Source organism: Aureobasidium melanogenum, assembly GCF_000721775.1.
Source record: "Aureobasidium melanogenum CBS 110374 unplaced genomic scaffold scaffold_6, whole genome shotgun sequence".
Taxonomy (NCBI): domain Eukaryota; kingdom Fungi; phylum Ascomycota; class Dothideomycetes; order Dothideales; family Saccotheciaceae; genus Aureobasidium; species Aureobasidium melanogenum.
The window spans coordinates 124,262-146,070 of NW_024470058.1; the positions used below are offsets into that span (position 1 = coordinate 124,262).

At 50.0% G+C, this 21,809-nt stretch overlaps 8 protein-coding genes across 8 annotated transcripts; 5 read left to right on the plus strand and 3 right to left on the minus strand.

Moving 5' to 3' along the window:
- Positions 1 to 986: 986 nt before the first annotated feature.
- M437DRAFT_44561 (P-loop containing nucleoside triphosphate hydrolase protein) lies at positions 987 to 3,389 on the plus strand (the record flags this gene model as incomplete). Its single annotated transcript, XM_041020923.1, has 3 exons — positions 987 to 1,414; positions 1,661 to 3,094; positions 3,188 to 3,389. 3 exons carry the CDS (start codon positions 987 to 989, stop codon positions 3,387 to 3,389), a joined length of 2,064 nt encoding a protein of 687 aa, XP_040881120.1.
- A 1,375-nt stretch (positions 3,390 to 4,764) lies between these two features.
- Positions 4,765 to 6,958, minus strand: M437DRAFT_45335 (Ca2+/calmodulin-dependent protein kinase; the record flags this gene model as incomplete). Its single annotated transcript, XM_041021072.1, has 3 exons — positions 4,765 to 6,156; positions 6,251 to 6,301; positions 6,404 to 6,958. The coding sequence occupies 3 exons, from the start codon at positions 6,956 to 6,958 to the stop codon at positions 4,765 to 4,767; spliced, it is 1,998 nt and encodes a 665-aa protein (XP_040881121.1).
- A 2,609-nt stretch (positions 6,959 to 9,567) lies between these two features.
- On the minus strand, positions 9,568 to 10,553 carry M437DRAFT_64653 (uncharacterized protein; the record flags this gene model as incomplete). The annotated part of the gene is made up of 3 exons (XM_041024456.1): positions 9,568 to 9,924; positions 9,975 to 10,448; positions 10,497 to 10,553. The coding sequence occupies 3 exons, from the start codon at positions 10,551 to 10,553 to the stop codon at positions 9,568 to 9,570; spliced, it is 888 nt and encodes a 295-aa protein (XP_040881122.1).
- A 1,346-nt stretch (positions 10,554 to 11,899) lies between these two features.
- M437DRAFT_83038 (uncharacterized protein) lies at positions 11,900 to 12,798 on the minus strand (the record flags this gene model as incomplete). Its single annotated transcript, XM_041027863.1, has 3 exons — positions 11,900 to 12,453; positions 12,508 to 12,609; positions 12,684 to 12,798. The coding sequence occupies 3 exons, from the start codon at positions 12,796 to 12,798 to the stop codon at positions 11,900 to 11,902; spliced, it is 771 nt and encodes a 256-aa protein (XP_040881123.1).
- Positions 12,799 to 13,414: 616 nt separating this feature from the next.
- Positions 13,415 to 13,735, plus strand: M437DRAFT_83039 (uncharacterized protein; the record flags this gene model as incomplete). The annotated part of the gene is made up of 1 exon (XM_041027864.1): positions 13,415 to 13,735. One exon carries the CDS (start codon positions 13,415 to 13,417, stop codon positions 13,733 to 13,735), a length of 321 nt encoding a protein of 106 aa, XP_040881124.1.
- A 535-nt stretch (positions 13,736 to 14,270) lies between these two features.
- On the plus strand, positions 14,271 to 14,837 carry M437DRAFT_73949 (uncharacterized protein; the record flags this gene model as incomplete). Its single annotated transcript, XM_041026141.1, has 1 exon — positions 14,271 to 14,837. The coding sequence occupies one exon, from the start codon at positions 14,271 to 14,273 to the stop codon at positions 14,835 to 14,837; it is 567 nt and encodes a 188-aa protein (XP_040881125.1).
- A 355-nt stretch (positions 14,838 to 15,192) lies between these two features.
- Positions 15,193 to 16,308, plus strand: M437DRAFT_44616 (uncharacterized protein; the record flags this gene model as incomplete). Its single annotated transcript, XM_041020933.1, has 1 exon — positions 15,193 to 16,308. One exon carries the CDS (start codon positions 15,193 to 15,195, stop codon positions 16,306 to 16,308), a length of 1,116 nt encoding a protein of 371 aa, XP_040881126.1.
- An 878-nt stretch (positions 16,309 to 17,186) lies between these two features.
- Positions 17,187 to 20,887, plus strand: M437DRAFT_73951 (uncharacterized protein; the record flags this gene model as incomplete). Its single annotated transcript, XM_041026142.1, has 2 exons — positions 17,187 to 20,604; positions 20,658 to 20,887. The coding sequence occupies 2 exons, from the start codon at positions 17,187 to 17,189 to the stop codon at positions 20,885 to 20,887; spliced, it is 3,648 nt and encodes a 1,215-aa protein (XP_040881127.1).
- Between the last annotated feature and the right edge of the window lie 922 nt (positions 20,888 to 21,809).

Consider the following 21,809-nt stretch of genomic DNA (forward strand, 5'->3'; position numbering starts at 1 on the left):
GAGAATTGGAACTCGCAGCTGTGCATTTTTCCTGTCCAGCAAGCAATCAGTGTAGATTCATACCTATTCGTGTGCTGACGACTGTCATGGTCTCGCGTGAATCTCTTCCTCTTTTCGAGGTACATGAGTATTACAAGCTGCCGGAACGCACAGTTGCAGTCTGAAGATGAGTCTGACCATGGAGATGACCCTTAATGAAGCCATCTCTGTTGGCAATCATATTCTTTGCAAAGCCATTGTGCATTTCTTCAGCTATTTACCGTGGCAGTTTTGAGCGCATGAGCAAGTTGGATTGAATCACTGGAGACAGCAGGTATGGTAAGTGAATTGTCAATAGGCGCCCAAGCTGCAGGTGAGAGGTCAGCTTTGCGGCAAGAGCAAGCCCTTATGCGCTGTCGCCTGCATGAAGCCGCATGTCAAGCTAAGTCAGGTGCATGTGAAATGCTCCTTCCCTCTTACACCTTCACTTTCTACACCTTCACTTTGCACATCTTCACTTCTCAACAAAACTCGGTGAACTGCTTTCATACACCAAACTCGACTTCACTCAACTGTGCTCCTATCTATAAGCGGGGCTGACATCTTCAAGCGTCTGTTATCGTTAAAAGTCGACAATCACTCTCACTCGCACTCCAACGGGATCTGAGTTGTTGTTGATTGCATCATAACTCACGCAACCTCCTCGTTTCAGATCGGCTGCCTCCATCTTGACTCATTCACCATCGCGCAGCATCACTTCTACCACTAAGCATAATTCTTTTGTCTCTCTCACTTCTTTCCACCCACGCCCTCTGCTCAACATGGACTCACTTGCGGAGTCCAGTCGCCAGTTGGCCAACATAATTGCCATCACCAAGGCGCAAAGAGTTCACTGTGAGAGAATGATGGCCACAGAACGTGATGGATTGCCACCACCTGTGGACAGTGAAGAGGATGAGGACGACTACAACTCCGAACGCTCCGGTTCACTCCCATATCGCCCCTCGATGCCTTTGGAATCAGCAGAGCAAAACACCACAAAGCCAGCCAAGCCGAAGGAAGACAAACTCGACCCGAAGCTAGTGGGCATGTCTGTTGGTGTCAAGAACCTCTATGCTGGCAAGGAAGATCGCAGAGGTCGCTTCCAGTGGCAGGAGACGATACCAGAGGATCTTGTACCACCCGCTGAGAACGCCGAGACTCAAAAATGGGCCTTCATCGCGAGATACATCAAGGTCTACGGCGATCCTCGTCGTACGCTGGCGTTGCACTCGATTGTCATCCAGTCGCCATTGCTCAAGAAAGTTCTTCAGGATGTTCTAGCAGACTACCCAAACGTCACCGTGGGCCTGCAAAGACTGGAATTCAGTGGAAAGTTTGAGTGTCTGATTCATCGCTTTCCTGAGCTTGACTCGAAAATTGAGAAGCTCCAACAGTTGCTCAAGCATGAGAAGGACACTGAGCACCTCGAATCGTCGACCAACAATCCCGACAAGCCCCCTGCCATCAACGGAGCCTCAGATCAAGACCATGAGGCTAACAGTTCGTTGCTCAATGGCAAGACTCTTGTCGAAGATGATGCAACAATCACCAATCAGGAGGATAATCAAGCCTCTACGGTATCTGCGACATCAAACAGCGAGAAGCCCGGAGACGACACTACTTCTGGAATGCAGACCAGTGAAACGGAATTGAGCTTGAAGCACACCCAAATTCTGCGCGATCTTTTGTTCGACGAATTCCAAGTCCTCATTGAATCCTCACGCGACATGAAAGCACAAGGAGTCATGACATACGAGGCTCTCTGGACAATCTTCGAGCCAGGCACTCTCGTTTACGCGCGCGAAGAAGGCCAAGATCGTGTCTTCAACATGCTATCAAGCAAATATGGCGTTGACAAGGATGATAAGCCGGTCTTTTCGCTCAAAATCCGTTTCATCGATTTCGACGGCACTAAATTCGGCTGGACGGTGGCCAGGATCAACATTCCCGAGTTCCAAGGCACTTGTCCGATTGCCTCGCTTGCTGCATATCCTGTCGAGTACCATAGTGATGAGGCCAACCTGCTCAAGACGCTCATCAAAAGAGGCTCTGCTGTCGAGTCGCTGGTCGGCACTCACTATCGTGCTTACGATGGTATCGGTCACAAGCTCGACATGTACGGCCAGAAGGAGCGCCATAGCGTCAAGGGCAGAATCATCGTCGATGCCGTCGGCTGGAATCGCTACATGCCTAACCAAGCCATTTACACTTCAACCCTGGGTAGTAAAGGCACCGACAGAACGACTCACAACTCTCGTGCCTTGTTCCTCCCGACATTTGGAGAGTCGCTCGAGGAAGGAATTGGTGGAGGCATGCCTCTCGATGGTCATTTTGGAGAAGGAGATGATCTCAAGAAGCTTCCGCCACTGACTGACGAGCAAAAGATTCTCTGTACTCATCTGATTCGAGGCTACGCCTTGAAGGAGAAGATGTGGCTCAACCTCTTTGTCGGTTCTGTGCAAGATGTCTCTTTCAACAAGGAAGCTTTTGATTCGCTAGTCTTGCCTGAAGACACAAAGGAACTCATTCTTGGCTTTACCTGCACACAACAGGCGACGCGAATTGCTTACGACGATGTTATCCAGGGGAAAGGTCGTGGTATAATACTGCTGCTATGCGGACCTCCTGGAGTTGGCAAGACTCTTACTGCTGAAAGTGTGGCCGAGCATATGCAGGTTCCGCTCTTTGTGATGTCTGCTGGAGATTTGGGTATGGACTCCAAGCACATCGAGGCGCGTCTGCTCTCCGTTCTTGGTATGTGTACACGCTGGAACGCCATCTTGCTCTTGGACGAGGCCGATATCTTCCTGGAGGAGCGCAGTCGTCATGAAGTCGAGCGCAATAAGCTTGTCAGCATTTTCCTGCGCGTGCTTGAATACCATGAGGGCATCATGTTCTTGACCACCAACCGCGTCTCCACCTTCGATCCAGCCTTTCAATCACGCATCCATATCAGCATCGACTACCCCGAGTTGTCGCCCGACAGCCGTCGCAAGATCTGGGAAAACTTCCTCAGCCGCCACAACGATGCCCAAGCTGCTGCCCGTCTCACACAGCCCAGAAATCCTATCTCGTCGATCAAGTCCGCATCCGAAACCATCGATGAACAGAACGATGAGGCCGCAAAGGCTAAGCACGAGGCCTTGACTCAACCTCATGCTATCAGCAAACAGGAGATACGCCAGCTCTCGCTACTCAAGATCAACGGTCGTCAGATCAAGAACATGCTCAAGACTGCTCAACTGTTGGCAAACCACAAAGCTGAGCCTCTCGCTCACAAGCATATTAAGACTGTGCTCGATGCTACTCAGCATCTTCACAATGCAAACAAGGTTACTGAAGATGCTCGCAGCAGCATTTTCAACTAATTTGTTGTTGGCTGCTTGGATGCATGCAACTGTATCTCATCAGGTGACTCAAACTTGCTGCTGCGGTTGTCTTTCCGTCGATTTGAATCGAGATATATGCGTGGGGAAATGAGGAAACTGAGTCTTTGGGTGTTACGATAGACGAGAGTTGATACAGGGGGGGCAGGATACAGGCGTTAGCATAGCGAGGGAGCTCTCATTACTCGTAACCAACATGATTTTTATCTTCGGGACACACTACATTCTTTCTGATCAAATTCCATACACAAATCTGGTTACTCTTCTCTAACACTGTGACGCTCAATTGTTGCTTTACTGATACGGTCGTAGTTGTCGTACCGTACTTTTCAACATGAGGTCGAGATTAGAATTATCAACCTGCTCTGTCATATTCTAACTTCTATCGACTACACTATGAACAGATTGTACGACGACAATTCGTCATACAACTTTTGGTCGACTTTTGTGCTTGGTAGAGTTGACGCAAAGACAATTCCAGAGAACTCCATGTCGGACGTCGTGAGTACAACCCTGACGTGAATTTCCCATCTTCGACACCAAACCCCGAAACATCTCATCTCTAGCAAATCAAGGTGTATCTGTAGCTTCTCATCTTCAAAGACCATACCACTTTGATATTCTTCAGACATGACAACTCCGTAACGTTAGAAACAAATCCTTTTCGATCATGTCGCGAGACCTGACTGACTTGATGCAAGTTTGCCAGGAACATACGGTGCTCTTGACAAGATGTTCTGCCATCCGACTGATTTGATTTTATGGATTCGATCCTTTCCGGCTCAGGTTCCAATTCGAAAAGCTTTTGTGTCTCTTTGCCAGTGCAAAATTCGCTCTATTCTACAGAGCGGGGGAGATGACGGTTATACAGTAAACGTTATAGACACTGGCACTTGGCTGTTACAGCATATGCAGTAGCATAGCATTGATGTTAGCACCACACAAATCGGGATCAATCTCATTAATGCCAATGTCTATTGAAAGCGAGACGAACAAATTCACATTCAAGTGACCAGAGGGAACAGCCAAAACAAGCTTCTGATGCAAAAAGAGTTATAATATGCCATGTCGTATCTCGCGCTCTCAATCTATGATGAGGGGTGTCTCCCTGCCTATCTTATAATAGCAAGAGGGAGACAAAGAAAACACTAAAAGAGCCCCGCCATTCCCGCATTCTCTCATGAATTCGCCGCATGTCGTTATCCTAATCAAAAGTAATAGCAGAAAAAGTGGAGAGGTAAAGGAAAAACATGATGGTGACGACTGTAGTGACCCATTCTTTTGTTCCTTCCCATGTGCAATGTTCGGTCGTTCGTGCCGATGAAGTGTATAACATTAGAAATCGTCGTTCTCCACTCTACTGGACAGTAAGCTGCTCTCTCATCTTGCTGGGCTCGGGCTTCTTGCGGCGACCCAGTAGCGTAGCGTTGTCCAGACTCAACTCGAAAGCACCGCGGTTCTTCACCTGACGCTTGGCGGCAGCGGCAACAGCGGCACTGTGCTGGCCATAGCCCTTCTCCTGCGGTTGCGAGCGAGGGGCCTCGCGCTGGCGAGCTTGAGCAGCGGCAGACAATGAGGTGTTGCGCATTTGGCGCTCGACACCAGTAACGTCGGGTGCGCCAGCCTTGGGAACCTTGGCTGGAGGGTTTGCTGATGTGGCGTCGTAGGGTTGTGATTGGCCGTACTCGTCATCTTCATCCTCATCGAGTACATTGAGCGAGTTGAGGCCGTTGGCACCACGGTAGCCCTGCTTGAAGTTCTTACGACGCTTGCCCTCCTCTTCTTGACGGTGGACGGCATATGAAACATCAAAGACCTCACGCAAGTTGACAGCACCAGGGGAACGGAAGTCCATGCGCTTTCCAGCACCAGGAGTCTCGAGAAGGTGATCGAAGTTGGGTTGCAGAGGAGTCTTGGAGTCCATGTCGGCAGAGTGTGGTTGACGGTACAGAGGAGTAGCAAGAGGAGGAGCATCGGCGGCAGCGTTGGTTTCTTCATCGGACTCACGAATCCAGGGGTGGTCAAGGAACTGGTTGATGTCGTAACGCTTGTCGGGATCGACAGTCAAGAGGTGAGAAACGAGATCCTGGGCAGACTTGGAGATGTCATCCCACCAAGGAGACAGGAAAGTGTATTGACCCTTGGCGACCTTCTCGGTAAGGACCTGAATGGATTCGTCGTAGAATGGAGGGAAACCGCAAAGAAGGGTGTAGAGAACGCAGCCAAGAGCCCACATGTCGACACTCTTTGAGTAACGCTCATCCTTGACGATCTCAGGAGCAGTGTAGCCAACAGTTCCGCAAGGAGTCATGGTTTGACTGTCCCAGATGACCTTGGAAAGACCGAAATCGGCAACCTTGATCAGACCAATACCACCAGAACCAACGCCCTTGATGAATTCACCTTCGTCGGCCTTGTCCTCGTCGTCAGGACCTCTAGGCTTGGGGTTTCTGGTAGGGATGAAAGGTGTAGGGTAGAAGAGCAAGTTCTCGGGCTTGATGTCACGGTGGACGACACCAGCCTCTTCGTGCATGTATTGGAGAGCCTTGGCGACCTGGACGATGACGTGTCTTGACAAGTCCTCGCTGAAGTAGGTGAGACGAACAATCTGGTGGAAGAGCTCACCACCAGGGCAGAGCTCGAGGACAATGTAGTAGTACTGACGAGCCTCTGAGAACTCGACGAGCTTGACGATGTTGGGGTGATCAAGTTGACGCATGATCTGAACTTCTTTGAGGATGTTGGCGCGCTGTAGGGGTAGCAAGTCAGTGTCTGTCAAGCAAATATCTTCTTGAAGGTAATTGCAAGGAGATACGAAAACATAAAGAAAAGGGTTGGCGCACCTCCACTCCCTTGGGCGTCTTCTTGAAGTCCGGATGAAGAACCTTATCGCCCTATACCACAAGCACGGTTGGCGACTGCATCATATACGACAGAATCGGAGAAAAGAAGAACGAAGCAAGAAGGAAAAGCAAGGAAGGATCGCAGATACGTACCTGGGTTGAGTTCATCTCGAACTTCCTCACGACCTTGATGGCGACCTCGTTGTAGACACCTTGGCTGTCTCTGGCACGGTAGACGTTGCTGAAGGCACCGTCACCCATCTTCTCGACCAAGTTCCATCTCTCCAGTCCGGGATATCTGGGAAGCTTGCCCTTGGCCTCACGCTCCTCTGCAACGATGCGCTCCAGCACTTCAGGGTCGACATCCTTTCTGCCTTGCTCCTTCTTTTGTTGCTTGTCGACGGCTGCACCAGCGGCGGCACCAGCCTTAGCGGCGACGTTGCGGTTGTCAACAGCGGCAGCAGAGAAGTCACCCTGAGGAGCGTTTGCTTGAAGAGGTTGGTGGGCGTATACGTTGGGGTCACTCATGGCATATTGGTCGTGATGCCTTTGCTCTTGCTGTCTTGGCGAGCCATGGTGTGTTGTGTTGTGGTGACGTTGGGCGTGGACATTAGACACGGCAGGTTGGTCAGGCGGCGACTTTGGGTTCTGGTCTCGCGCCTGCTTGCCGTGACGAATGAAGTTCTTGAGGTTCTGTATTGTTGACATGATTGATTAGTCGGGGGTTGTTGGTTTGCGTGTTGACACGATGACGCAATCGGAGTCGTCTTTTGAATAAGAGGACGACAGTTAGAGAGGAGACTGCGGCGTGGATGGCAGTGAATGACAGAGAAAAAGGTAGGGATGTGTGAGTGCTTGTAAACGGCTAATGCTTGAGCAGAGTACAAGCAACGTGATAGCGGAAGAGGGGGATGATTATCAAGCGGGAAGGTAGCGTGGATGGAAGGATGAGGGATGGATGGGATGTCGGGGTGGATGCAGGGTTGAGCAAGAGCAAGAGTTAGACGAACGCTGCATCATAGGGTTTGATGACGTCGGATCGCTCTCTCCCCAGGGTCAAGGCTGTCATCCACCACGCAAAGGGTGCTTTGTTTTTTGTCTGAAGGAATGACACACGAGCCCATCACCTCCGCATGGGCCAGTCATCGTCTAACCCGGAGAATGACACCTCGATGATGGATGTGCGAAAGCCTTGAGCTGTATCTCGCAACATGAAAGAGGCGCTGTACGGGGACCACCACGCCGCAGGAAGGAAGGGCTGAACGCAAGAGCAGGTGAAGCACTAACCTCGATTTTCCACATGGTAGCAACTCCCGCCGATCGACGACTGGTCCAATCTCAGAAGACCTTGCAAAGGTTGCTTGTGCGACGTGAGGGGCTTGCAATCTAAAAGGGGGTCGATTCCTGTTGTTGCACTGCGAAGGCCAAGCAGTGAGGTAACCAGCTCTCAGGAATTGGCTGGCGATTGTCTTTTCTCTCCCGTTTTGATCGTTTCGTTGCTCGTTCGCGATTGCCGGCGGCGATGTCTCGTTTGCTTGACTAGCCGGAGGCTGGACGATGAGGCGGAAATCGATGTTTTATGAGGGAGAAAGCGAGGACACTAGGCAAAGAGACGACGAACAGCCACAGCAGTTGAGGTCATATACATGAGTTGTAGCTACAGAATGATGTCGAGAAAGACAGTTGGCGCCCGCCGCGCGCCGGCCGTTTTTTGCTTTCCTTTCCACCCTTTTCCCAGCAGCTGCCTCTGCTCCGGGAACACTGGGCTCCGCTTTTCCATAACAGACCAACCCAGAGTTTTAGTCGACCTTCAAACACTGCGCAAAAGGCACCTATTGTACTCCACTTCCAAGCTGCTTTACGACGAGACCCTGATGATGCGTCCGTCAAGCGAGTCAAGCACGAGAAGCCTACCAACCCCCTTCACCTCCGCGCTGTCCTTCCGCCTCCTTAAACTCTACTCCCAGTATAAGATTGACCAGATATACGCGTACAGAATCTTGGTTCCCAAGGCTTGATACACATCCTTCCGGATCATCCCTGCCGGTTGTCTGCTCAGCACCAGCTTGCTTTCTGACTCCTGAGTCTCTTTGTTCCTGGATAGCCGGCAGCTCCAAAAAACATGACGTGGTCCCTGCATCTCAATGACGTCCGGGGCGTCCTTTGACCTTGGCACTTTGCATCATCCCGCATTCGATAGCCGTGTTTTCTCAGCCAAGCGACCACTTTTCGGCTCTGGCTCCCTGTGATTTTCATTTGCCCGTTCATTCGAAACATATCAAAAGGCGTCATGTTCATGCACGAGCAGATATGAATGGAATCGCTCCATCTCTTGCTATTTCCAGAACCTGGGGCATGTTTATTGACGCGGATATCGATTTTGAGTGCCTCCGAGTAAACAATCCCAAAGTGCGGCTTGCTCTGAGTTTGCGACATCCTGGCAGCTCCTCAACGGCCTGCTGGAAATGCCGACACTGTCCCTCGTTGAGAGTGGGACTTGACAAAGCCACCGCTCAATAATGCCAGCCGTCTTTACCGTCTGTACAAACACAGCACCTCAATGATGAGTGTTCGCGGGTATGGCTTTGTCTGCCGAACATCTCGCCGTCCCAGGAGCCAAGGCCTGTCAAAGTGTCGCTGTAATAATGCACGATAAGTTCCACTAGGAAGTGATACGAAGGAGAGCATTAATCTCGATCCATCCCCATGGTCACACTTCAATCTGGAAAATAACTGTGCGTTTCGTCAGCTTCGAGCTCGCTATGTCCCATCACGGAAATGTCACAGTCGTTAGCACATAGGGAGCCAGGTCAGTCAACAACAGGGCGTTGGGTCAACCAATGGATGAGACCCAAGCGCAACCTCCTGATGAGCCACTGTCTGCAACACACAGCTATGGAAATGCACAATCATTTTTAGGTCTGAAGACTGTTCGGAGAAAGCAAATCGATTCATAGCTCTCACTGGATGTACATCCATTTCTGCCTACTGCTGTGTATCTTCACAGCCCATGAATGGCCCGGCGGTTTGCACGAGAGTCAAAATAAAAAGCACTTTCCACATGTGGACGACCCCTTTCCAAGAGACCGAATGTCGTCAGCATCAACGATCAACGATGAGTAAAGGACCAAGAAGAGAATCGGCAGCATGAATTAGACCTTCAAATCATATAGACTGGTAAGCACAAAGAAGAGAATTGGCATTTTACTGATAGATTTCCATAGTTTCTGAGCATCAAACCACGATGCTGTCTTCGCTACGACGCTGTCCTGATTCAGCCCCTCATAGCACCCAACGGAGGCTCCGTTGCACTGGCATTACCTCTTGTATCTACCGACCTGTTCGGCAAGCTTCTCGAGAACTCCCTCAATTGACAAGTCCATGGCCTGTGCCAACTTTTCCAGCTGGTCCTCAGACATCGCACGAACCTCAATATCGTTCGTTCCTGGTTGACGGTATACATCTCCAAATGGGATCCAGTTCTCTCTTCCGTCACTGATGGTCTTTTCCTGGCTTAGACGTTCTGCTACTCCTTCAAGCGAATCATTCTGGTCGCCGAGCACAAATGCACAGCTGGCGCTTTTGTCGATGTCTTTGTGGGTTGAGCAATTGATGATTCCCTTCTTGAAAATGTCCTTGTCACGAGTTGTGTGCTTCATATCCGCATCCAGGTACTAAAACTGTCGTCAGCGAGATCGTTATAGAGCGGTAGAACAGAACTTACATATCTCAACATTATGGTAGCGAAGCTCCCGGTGAGGTTGTCGGCCACTCTGGGGTCAAGTACTGGCAGCTTTCCCTCGAATTCTGGATTGCCTTTGAGTTCGCTGCGTTTCTTGATGACAACGACGCCATTTGCGTCTTCATCCTCTTCGTATTCGTCGCCTGCTGGCTCTCTGATGCTTTCGATCGCTATGTGTGCTGGATCTTCCCTCCCCAGTGCTAGGACGGCGAACTCTGTTTCGCGAGAGATCTCTTGGTCCTCGTCAAAAACAATCTCTTCTTCCTCGTCGTCGTCATCATCGTAGTCGTCACTGGATGCAGCGGTATCGATTCCAATATTGGGGTCCATGTCAAGCAAGTCTTGAGTGACGCTGGTATAGGCGTGAGGGTCTGGTTCAACGGAGGGTCCGTTGTCATCCTCGTCCTCAGGATCATCTCCTCCTACCAGCTCTGCCCAGTGTTTGGGGGGCATTTCCTGTATTATGTGAGTTTACGCCGACTAAGAGACGATGGAGCAACATACTTCGCCGTACTCCCATGCGCTTTCAGCATCGCCATCCCATCCGAGTCCAGCATCCATCTTTTCCCAAGAGTAGTGTGAAGTTGCTTTTCCGATGAGCAGAGTTTGGAAGTTAAGATCTTTGTTTCCTGTAAGTTGCGACGAAGTGTGAAAGTTGCTGGCTAGGTGTGATTGATGAGAAGGCTTGTGAGGCAAGTGAAGCTGCTGCTGGTGGTGCCACTGGTGAGCTTCTGTCTGGCGAGAGAATATGATCCAAAGGAAAAAGAGAAAAAGTTCTGGCGCCAAGTGTCAGAAAAGGATAGGTGAAACTGTGAAGCGGATCTCACTGATTGTAGAACCTCAACGGAGGCTCCGTTCTGGTTCTCTCCGCTACTATTGTCGTTTTATTGTCAAGATGTTGTTACTGCCTAAGCTTTCGTGGATCCTCGGTATTGTGACTTCTCGGTAGGTTTATGAGTGCGGAACGGTCTTCTGGATGAGCCAGGTACGAACACTCAACTTGTAAAAGTCGCGGTGGTGGGAAGTTCTCTTTGGTTTAACGACAAAAGAAGCTCCAACTTCTATTTCTGTATTCACTTTCATTGTGATGGATACAGTGAGGCAAACTGCTGTGCATTTGCACAATTGACTATCAGTCTAGAGGTAGAGATAAGATGATGCCTAGAAGTCACTTGACCATCGTATAAGAACATAGGTATATTGAACCTTTCTCCAGAGTTGTCTACCTTGGAATGGTGTACTGTTTCAAAATAAGTAGCACTTGTCAACAGTGCACAAGTGTATGCCCATCGACCGCTTCTTTCTGATCCTCTGCTCGGCGAAGAGAAGAGACGTAGACAAGTCAAAGATACTATCAAGATATTTAAGAGAAGCCATCAGATAGTCAGAGATGCTGTGGGACTGGCCATCGACAAGTCGATGAAGACATCCTGTCATGAGGATCATGAACGAGGTTGGCATCTCTTTTGTTACTATACCATCAGAATCGGTTGAGCGAACGGAAGCTCCGTTGTGAGCATGCGAAAGTTGATCGGCATGAGATATACATTTGTAGTCGTTGATTTTTTGCTCCTGCACCATGATTATTTCTGGAATTGAACTCCCCGTAGCAAAAAAAAAAAAAAAAGAGACTAGAGGAGTGGCACAAAGACCGAACCGATCTTCAACTTTTCCTGTGGGGATCATCGTTTGCAAACCATGTTGTGCAGTCTCGTAGCTGATTATGTTCCTCTCAGGAGCTACGAGATACACAGACTGGTCTCAGTAAAGGGGTAAGTCAATGCTTCCACTGACACCTTCTCTGCTTTCCGATATCTGGAAAGCAATAGGCCGTGTTAAAAGACTCCTATTCCCTAGAGCCGCATCGCATGAGACCACGGACCGATCACCAGGTCTTAGAAGTGGTCCTAGTCGTCGAGTCTGATTGCGCCTTCCGATTGGTCTTGTACGTCTCCAGCAACGGCGAATGCAAGCAAAGCATGTACAGCCATAGCACCGGCAGCAGCCCATTGCACGGCCAGAATAGCTCCCAAGCGTCCACTCATGTTGTAGGGTCCGATATATTCCACAACAGCGTTCACGCTAGCAGTCGTACAGATAGTGGCCACAAGGATGAAGAGAGACCCAATAACAGCAAAACCTTTGTATGCCCTAAGAGCCCAGGACTTTTGTCTTCTTCTGAACAGCGAGGTAGTACCGAGAAGACCAACGCCAAGTGCCCAGAAGACTCCAGCTGCAATAAGAAGACCAGGGTAGAATGCGTTACGTTGAAGGTTCAACGCCATATCAAACTCCTTCACAAGCTGCTGATAGACCTCAGGTCCCGCGCCAGCAACTTCACCCCATCGTTGCGCGAGTGTCTTGCCATCAAGGTGTCGACCAATGGTGCTAATGTAGCCTTCACGGTAGACATAAACGTAAGGGTCTTGGGATTTGAGCTCAGAGTGGCCCAACCAGATGCCTGTCACGAAATATTAGCAATCAATGTCAAAGATCTTTGGAAAAGAAGTCGAACTGTGGTAGCCAATATCAATTGTGGCTGAAGATCTGTAGAGTTGGAATTCGACAACGTCGGCGTTAGGGAGGTGGAGAAAGATGGGCGATAGAAGAGGAATTACTGCTGTAAGGTTAGACAAAGAATTAAACGTGGCCGAGCCATGCTACATAGGCCTAGATAACATGATGACATACCGGTGAGAATCAGGATCGGAAGCACAAGTGCGATATAAGAGATGCGGAAGATACGCTGGCGATGCTCGCTAGCAAACTGTAGAACCTTCTGCATCTTGTTTCGTGCGGACTCCATTGTCTTGAACGTGGCAGTTTTAGTAGAGGAGAAATACCTGGGGCTTCACTCGTATACATGGCTTGTTAGCAGCAGATACGGAGTCACCGCCAACATATGATCTACAATTGCACCGCCTGGATTGTCGGCCTTACTGCTTATAGATTGCTTGTAGGATGATAAAAGTGGGCATGGACGCTGTAAGCCAAGCCTCACACGATCAATGCTGACTCAGATAGTTCTTTCGAGACCATTTAGAAGATGCATCATTCTGCGCACGAGATTACTTTTTCTTGAACATGATCTGTATAGATGGCCAGGAAGTTGCGCTGATATCGGAATATAGGATTAGGTGGTCAAGGTCCCTCGGGTGAACGATGTCGTTGCCAATTCGGATCCCGGCATCTGGGAATAAGCTACGCACGTACTCCTTCTATTAAGCAAAATAGGGTTTCGTATAGCCCCTCTTTAACCAATAGACATAAAGCCTGCACAGAAATAGGCCGACATATGTACAAGTAAACACATCTGAATGCTCTCTCAATTTCTTTACCAATTTCGTAAACCTACGAGTCTTACTTAAGCAAAGTTCCCAAATATGCTCAGTCTATTGCTTCTCTTCTTAGCCTCCATAGCAATGGCCAGCCTACAGACTCCCCTGGACGGACAGAAACAAACGATTAGCCTGCTAGACATCATCGAGTCGCCAGAATTGGCTGCTACCTGCGGCGAAATGCTCGACAAATCTCCTGGCTATTCTTACACCAGCATTGACCTAAGCGACATTGACCTTCTTAAAGTCTCGATCTTGCATGGCGACGATGACTCCATGATCTCGTACATGGAGATGGCAACGAATTCGAAAGCGGCAGCTTGGTTGGAAGCTGACGAAGCCTGGTGGGACGAGATGGCTGGCCAGGCACAACTCGAACCCTCTGATATGGAATCAATAGATTGAAGTTCGGATCAGTGAAATCCACGTCGATTGTTGGTGAATGGGTATTCGCAAAAGAACATGTTGGTAGAATGTGCTCGAGATGTTTCTGCCCAAGGCGGTCAGAAACACAGATGTGTAGTTGCTTGGGTTACCCTGACTCTAAACTATCGATCCATATTGCAGCTTTCTATCAATATCACAATACTTAACAGTGAGGTACGTATCGGAGAATTGCAAAAGCCCAGATGTCCAAACTACCCGTTGGTCAGGACGACCATGATCGCCAGTCGTTGTATGTACGATGGACAAGCTCCTGCTTCGGACTCCGTAGGGGTCCCGAGACAGATATACGCACGCGTCCATATTCCTGAAATGTCCTCTTCTCCGATACCTTGTACCATCGAGATGGAGAGCGGGGTAAGTATGGAGGAAGATATATTAATGGCTCAAGGGTCAGCTCTCTATACCAAGTTGGTCCTCCATAGACTCCATTACCAGAACTCTCAAGCCATACCTTACTTTGCCTGCATAGCACCTACCTGAAAACTCACTCAGGATGTGCTCTCAACAATCTCAAATCTCGGATCTACCAGCAATAACCACATACCTGACCGGTCACAATGAGTCTGGAAAAGCAATTGTCGAACAGACCCGCCCAGCAAACTGGACAGTCTACGACAACAAAGAAATGGCCTTCAACGTTGCCTACACAACCTCTCAATTCCCAGCAAACCTAAACGACAACGCCGACATCAAAGCCTACGACAGAGTCACATCATCAGGAAAACTTGGACTCGTGAATCCACACGGTACAGTGTGTCGTACGGTAGACTTTGCGCCAGGCTTTGAATGCATGATGCACAGAACACAGTCGCTGGATTATGGCATTGTGATTGCCGGAGAGATTGAATTGGTGTTGGATTCTGGAGAGAGGCAGTTGATGCGGCCAGGAGATATTGCTGTGCAGAGGGCGACGATGCATTCGTGGAAGAATCCTAGTGAGAGCAAGTGGGCGAGGATGACGTTTGTGTTGCAGGACTGTGAGAAGTTGGTCGTGGGTGGTGAGGTGTTAGGAGAGGATCATGGAAGGGGCACAGAGGGGTTGCCCATGAGTGGAAACTAGAATGTGATCATTTACTTTTCATCTTGCTGTCTATGAGTTTCTTGTGCTCGGAGTGAAAGTGAACAGTTCCGTATCAAGGCATGGTCGGAGCAAGAAAGTGGATGCTTGGCGTACGTCGGGCATCTCTTTTGTGTTTCCATGCTGGCCAAGGCTTGTGTTCGCTCTTCCAACTTGAACTGCACGGGGTTCGACAACTATATCATCTACTAAGCTCACAGTCTCTTCGGTCTTTATTTATCCTTTCGGTCCTCACTTTGACACTTACCACCTGTGTTTCACGTCGCCAAACCGCCAACGTGTTCCAGAGCTTAAATTCAATTACCCCACCTGTTTTCCCGCATCGCTGCATCTCAAGATGCCGCCCCGCTACTTCAAGAACGACGAGCCTCTCAGCAGTAGAGACCCGCACAAGCAGCTCATAGCTTCTCTCACTCGTCTCGTCACCCAACACCCTCCTGCCGAGGTCCGCGCCGGCGGTGGCATCTACTATGGTCCTACCAGCGTCGCCTACCTGTTCCTCATCCTGCAACAGCTCTACTCGGACTTGCTCATCGAGGGCATTCAACTCGGAACCTGGTCTGCCACCTACCTCAAGCAATCACAAGATCATATCAAATCCTTCCCTGGCCCTCGCATTGCCAAATGCGGTATCGCCGACGACATTCTAGCCCTCCTGGCCATCGGCGCAGCCAGCTCGAAGGATGCAGACATGGCTGCAGCACTTTGCGACTATTCCGCCGAAGTCCTCGATGACGAGACTGAGAACGAATGGCTTTATGGAAGAGCAGGATACTTGTACTACCTTCGTCTGGTCAAGGCAGCCTTTATCGACGACGATAAGGTCTCGCAGATGATCACCGATACTCAGACCGATGTTGTCGAGGCTATCCTGCAATCCGAACGACCTTGGAAGTGGCACGGCAAGAGCTACGTTGGCGCTGTCCATGGCCTCATCGGCATCATCACTCAAGTCACCCTCACCGATCCTGAGCGCTATGCAAGAGCCGTGGAAGCAGATCTCTCTGTTCTGTTGTCATACCAGTACGAAAGCGGCAACTGGCCAAGCAGCCTGCCACCAGGTAAAGATAGATTGGTTCAGGTCTGCCACGGTGCTCCGGGTGTGATCAACTCTCTACTCTCAATCAAGGACCATTTCCCCAAGCTCCAAAGCAGGATCGACAGCGCCATTCGCAAGGGTAGAGAATGCATCCTGGAACGTGGTCTGCTCACCAAGGAGTCATGCTTGTGTCACGGCATCTCAGGCAATGCACTTGCATTGGACGACGAACAGTGCCAGCATTTCCTCAGCTACACGACAGGGCATGAAATGAAGGGGCTGGAAAAAGATGGCTTGGTTGAAAAGTCGGACAATCCGGAAGGACTGTGGTGCGGAGAGGCAGGACGTGCATGGGCATGGGCAGTCATAGACAAGGGCCTGCCCAAGAGGCTGCTTGGCTACAATGACATCTGAGAAATTATGATGATCGTCGGAGAAAAAACTTGGACGACCGAGTGTGACAACGGCAGCGGGCAATTGCGCGCAAAGACAAACGAGCAGCACGACACTTGACGCACGAGATACAGGGCTGCAGGGGGCCTTGACTAAGTTAGCGGTTTACGACATAACGATTGATGCATATCAGAGGCAAGACGAAGGCTGGAGTTGAGCAGGGCACATGAAGGACGAGTTTGAAGATCAAACAAGAAGCAGCGACGACGACATGACAGTTGCTAGGTATATAGCACAAAGCAAGACATGAGAATCAAACTTGACGTGTTTATCATGGCGCGTTATGCATGTTTTGGTCGACATCATTTCCCTTTCCAACGTGATTGGCGCTAGGGCAACGCACAGACGGTTTGGTTCGTGTCGGAAAGACTCCTTGAGGCTTGTGTGAAGGCCCGCGGGCGGGCGTTGGTTGGGGGGCAGCGCATTCCACGCTCTTGGGCCTCCACCAGCCTTTGTCGTGTCTCAGTTTCTCTCCCTGACGACGAGACGACAAGAGACCGACCACGGCCTACCAGGGGCGCACTCCGCACGCAGCAGCACACTTCTAACTGCAGTCATTCTTTCCATACTTTCATTCTATCGCCCTGTCGCTATCTGTTGTACCTCCGCGCCGATTGACTCGCAAGCCACAGACGAGATCGTCCTAAAACGTGATTCCGACCCTCGCACAACATCGAGATCCGCTCCTGCCTCATAGCAACGCACCCATTGACGACTTCGCTCGGACTCAACTATCCATCTTCCAACAAACAGCAACACCACGCATCATTTCTATCGCCACTGTGTCCGCTCATCCGCCGCCGCCGTCCTAGACTGAGCGACGGAGAGCTGCGCACAACATGACTCCCTCAGCATGCTTGTCGCGCCCTCTCGCCTTTGGCTCCACCCTCGCTATTCTGCTTTCTTCCGTCAGCGCTCGTAATTTCACTCAAGCCCCGTCACCGAACATTGATCTTTCTGGTCTTGGCCGCGTCGCTCTAGCTGGCGACTTCGACTCAATATCTCTTTACACCTACCAAGGACAAAGTCAAAATGCAAACTTCGCAAATGGCAGCCAATATCTCTTTTCACAATATCCCGATGGTTCTTTCCAGAGTCTGGCCCTTGCCGATGCATTCATCACCACTATGTGTCCCTTCGTCAGCCATGGTGAATTGCAGGGCGTCGTTGTAGGAGGCAATTTCACCAGTTTGGGCGGCGTCCCTGCTCAAGGCATTGCTCTATGGAACCCAAACACCACCCAAATCACTCCGCTAAACGGCCTCTCTGGCTCCGTATCTGCCGTATACTGCGACGATGAATCTTCTACAGTCTATGTTGGTGGCACTTTTACTGGAGGCAATTCCTCCAACGCCATCGCTTGGGTTTCTGGATGGACCAATCTTCCTTTTGCTGGTTTCAACGGTCCTGTCACATCCATCACCAAGAGCTCCAACGGCTCCATCATCTTTGGTGGTTCTTTTGACGGTCTAGGCAACACAACCACTCCTACAACAAAGGATGTCCAGGTCATCAACCTCTCTGCTGGAAACATTACCTCTGGCGCCTCGACATCGACTTCTGGCTTCAGCGACCCTCGCAACATCATTTGCCAGACTGGCGACGACACTGCTGGAAACACATGGCTTCTTGAGGACAACACTCCTGGCTTCTGGAGAGGTTCGTTCGGTTTCGGTTTCAACCCTACCAAGTTGCGCCTCTACAACACTAACCAGGATGGCCGTGGAACAAAAACATGGCGTTTCACTGCTTTCCCCATCAATGGTATCATGAACTTCACCTACACCGACGAAAGCGGTAACCTTGCCTCTTGCACTGCTACATGCCCTTTGCCTCAGGGCAATACCTCGTACCAGGACTTCCACTTCGTCAACTCTGTCGGTATGAATGACTTCCGCATCGATATCTCTGCTTGGTATGGTGCTGGAGGTGGTCTGAGTGGTATCGAGTTGTTCCAGAACGACATATACTCTTTCGCAGTTTCCGACTTCAACGAGCCCCGTTGCGACAGTGTTAGCACCACTGGTGCCAACTCGACTGCTACTGGTCCCTGGGTGCAGACACCTTCAGGTCAAAGCACATCCGATTATCTTACTGCGACTTTGAACAGCAGCGTCACCTCCAACTCCGCCCAAGTCGTCTTCATGCCCGATATCAAGCAATCTGGAAACTACTCGGTCACTTTGTACACCCCTGGCTGTATCCAAGACGATACCTGTTCTTCTCGCGGAATCGTGAACATCACTGGATCTATGACCACTGAAGGAAGCGCTATTGCTACTACTCTGTACCAGACCAACTACTACGACAAGTACGACCAGATCTACTACGGCTACGTGGACGCTGCCTCCGACTCATTCCGTCCAGAGGTTACTTTGACACCTCTCGCCGGCCAGAACACTCCTCTGACAGTTGTTGCACAACGTGTTCGCTTCGAGTTGGTTACCTCAACTGGTGGTTTGAACGGTCTCTATGACTACAATCCCAACATGGCCACTGTCAACACCGACTTTTCTGCGTCAAAGATTGACTCTGCCGCCATGTCACTGGATACTGGTGCCAAGATCAATGCTCTTGCTGTTTACAACGATGTTACTTATGTTGCTGGCAATTTCACAAACGGGGATATCCACAACATCTTCAGCATTGGCAGCGGAAATGCCACCTCGCTGCCTGGTGGTGGACTTAACTCTGTCGTCCGCACCATGTACCAAAATGGTTCGACCATCTATGTTGGCGGCAACTTCACCAATACTGTGACAACTCAAACCGCTGGCCTCAGTGGCGTTGCTGTTTTCTCCATCGACGACAACTCATGGACAGCACTGGGCGCTGGCGTCAATGGTCCTGTGTGGGCAATTGTCCCTCTGCAGCTCAACATCACTGGCAAGGATCAAGAAACTGTTCTCGCTGTGAGTGGTGACTTCACCAGCGTCAATGCTGTTGGTAGCAATGCCACCTACTCTACTGATGGATTTGCCGCCTGGGTGCCGTCGCAAGGCAATTGGCTCCACAACCTGGCAAATGCAACTGTTGCTTTGAGTGGTGGCTTGTTGGCACAGACTATGGTAGCTGATTATGGTCAACTTCTTGCTGGCTCGCTTGTTGCCTCTCAGATTGGTTTGAGCGATGCAGTGGCGCTGAGTGGCTCTGGCAGACCTTCTCTGTCGCCGCTTGGTGTAACCATCTCTCCTGTGCAAGGATCTTCCTCAATGCGTAAGAGAGCTACCACCAGCCAGAATGTCACTGGTGTTGCTACTGGCTACTTCTACTTGGAAAATGGCAAGAACATGACCATTCTCGGAGGTCACTTCACTGCCAACTCTTCCGCCGGCACTACCATTAACAATCTCCTCATCATTGATGACACCAATGGTCAAAACGTCGTCGGTCTTCCCAACACTGTTGATGCAGACTCGACTGTTCTTGCACTTGAAGTGCGTGATACCAGTCTCTTCGCTGGTGGTTCGATCACAGGAACGATTAATAACACTGATCTCAACGGTTTGCTTGTCTGGGATCTGTCGCAAAATGCGCTCGCTTCTAGTCAGCCTGCAGCACTTGCCGGCAGTTCTGTGACTGTCAATGCTATCGCAGCTCAGCCTGGTTCGGCGAATGTGTATGTTGGAGGCAACTTCGAGAATGCCGGCTCTATGTCTTGCCCGTCGTTCTGCATGTACGACACTTCGACTGGACAATGGATGACTCCCACATCCGGCTTCAATGGTACCATCAACACCATGACCTGGAGATCTAACAACCAATTGATCGTTGGTGGTGATTTCACCACAGGTGGCAACCACACCAAGCTGGCTCTGTACGACGCTAAGAAGCAGACTTTCACCGATCTGGGCACTTCAGCGAACCTCCCTGGCGCCGTCACTGCCATGACCCCAGCCAACCCCAACTATGACAATTGGTGGGTTGCAGGTACTGCAAACAATGGATCCTCGTTCTTGCAGAAGTACGATGGTACCAACTGGCATTCAGTTACTGGACTCGGCGCTGCCACCGTCATCAGAGGTCTCCAAATCGTGTCTGTTACCGAGAAGCATCAACTTACCGACCTCGTGCCCTCGAACGAAGTTCTGCTGATTACTGGTTCAGTTGAGCTTCCTGACAACGGCAATGCCAGCGCTGTGTTGTTTAACGGAACCACTTTCCAACCTTTCGTCCTCACCACAACCGCAAATGGTGGGCAGGGAAGTCTGAGCGGCATGTTTGTTCAGAACCCTAGCAATTTCTTGAGCTCCAAGTGTAAGTGATTATGAAGACTTTCTTAATTGACACATTTCACTGACAATTCATAGCACACCATCTTGCCCTTGGCCTCGTGGTCTTGATTGGCCTTGCGATTGCTTGCGGTCTGACCTTCCTGTTGGTTGTCATCGGCATATTAGTCGAACGACACCGTCGCCGCAGACAAGGCTACGTTCCCATGCCTCAATTGAGACCGGATCAACACGCCAATCTGAACAGAATCCCTCCGGAGAGTCTGTTCGGGACATTAGAAAAACGTGATACGGCACCGCGGGTGTGAGATTAAATGCTCATGGATTCGAAGAGTTGAACTTTTTCCAAAATCAGCGTGGAGTTTGGGTGTTGTTTTTTATGTTCATTTCACGACCACCACTTCCTCTAGAAGGAATCAACACCAACAAGTCGCTCGTTCGACTGGCCGGTGCGAAGCACAAAGCTGTTTATATATTGAGATGCCGGTTGTTATGGATGGGCTTTCAGCGTTTTCCCTTCTTTGTTCGCGTCTCAGCGAGTCTCTCGGTTCACGCCTTTTGTTATTCCTTCGCTTCTGTATTATACCTTGCCATCACGCGATGGCATTGGATTTCTCCAGATGAGAACTTTTTTTCTTCTTTCATTCTCCTTTTTGCTCCTTTTTGTTCTCCTCTTTCTATTCTTGATGCGAGCAGCTAGCCGTTTTCTGTAGTCTCATCGTGGTCGGACTCTTTTCTGCAGCTTCTTCTTAATGTATATCCAACAACGGTTTTTGCTTCTCTCAGGGGTAATTCGGATTTCTATTTTCGTCCTTTTCGACGTCGACCGTTTTTTTCATGTTCCATCCCCTTACCTATTCCTGGGAGCGTTCTTTTGGTCTTCGAATAATGTGATAAGAGGGTTTCTTCGAGGTAGAAGCAAACACCTCTGTGAATAAGACTATGGTGGTCCACGTGTGTTGGTCGAAAGTGCTTTTGTCAGCTTGTCTTGTGCCAAAGACAGTCTGACTACAATCTCTCTGAATGATTTCTCTCTCGCCGTTCCGAGACAAAAGTTGATGTGTGAGCTATTGTACATGCACGATTGGCGCCTATCTAGGCATTTTCTTACATGTCTTGTTTCCCATCTAGATTGAAATCAGAGCATACACTGAGCAGTGCAGGGAAGTGGTGTAAAGAGGGGTAGAGACATGTCAATGTCAATGTGACTATACCAGTTTATTTCCTCTC